At 39.4% G+C, this 655-nt stretch overlaps 1 protein-coding gene across 1 annotated transcript in view; it reads right to left on the reverse strand.

Annotated features, from left to right (window-relative positions):
- LOC119593394 (CCR4-NOT transcription complex subunit 1-like) overlaps positions 1–655 on the reverse strand; it is a gene marked incomplete in the record, with an annotated part of 36043 nt that overhangs the window by 16226 nt on the left and 19162 nt on the right. The window contains 2 exon segments of the mRNA XM_037942323.1: positions 180–355; positions 520–641. Of these exon segments, the coding sequence (XP_037798251.1) occupies positions 180–355; positions 520–641 (298 nt within the window).

The following is a 655-nucleotide window of genomic DNA, read 5'->3' on the forward strand; positions in this document are numbered from 1 at the left end:
TGTTATAATGAATAACACCAAAAGTATTTTTATTAAATGATGATGATAACAACGACAATGACGCATTGACTGAAGAAGACAAAACCTAGAATCCTTATATTTATCAGACTAATAAACCCAAAGAAAAAGATGTACTGTCCCAAGCCACCCATCACTTGGGAACAAAGGGAAGCACTCACTCGACTAGACCCTGTTCAATGATGCCACCAAACAGTCTGGCAGTGGTGAAAAGTTCTTTGTCTGGGTAGGTGGGGAAGAAGCGATACTCTTCGAAGAGATTTCGGAGCATACATGAATAGACCTCCCTTTCCCTCTTGTTGGTCGATTCATGGAATTTCTTCAGCATGTCCAGTACCTTAAAAGGTTGAAGATAACATCAGTCCATGTCATAATTTCCAATAATGAACACAAACCAGTTCTGTGACATAACAAACAACATAATGAAACCCTTATCAAATAGACTCCTACAAACAATGGCTCAATTAAGATTCCTTCCAGTTAATTCTCAATGAAACTAACCTCCTCAATGGAGAGGGTAGGATGGGGTGGATGATTGTAGATACGCTGGAAGTAACTATTGGCTTCATCTTCAACCTCTTTGCTCACCATTTGAGGCATGTCAAAGATCTGGGACATATCCACTGCAAAAGAATGT

Source organism: Penaeus monodon, chromosome 32, assembly GCF_015228065.2.
Source record: "Penaeus monodon isolate SGIC_2016 chromosome 32, NSTDA_Pmon_1, whole genome shotgun sequence".
Taxonomy (NCBI): domain Eukaryota; kingdom Metazoa; phylum Arthropoda; class Malacostraca; order Decapoda; family Penaeidae; genus Penaeus; species Penaeus monodon.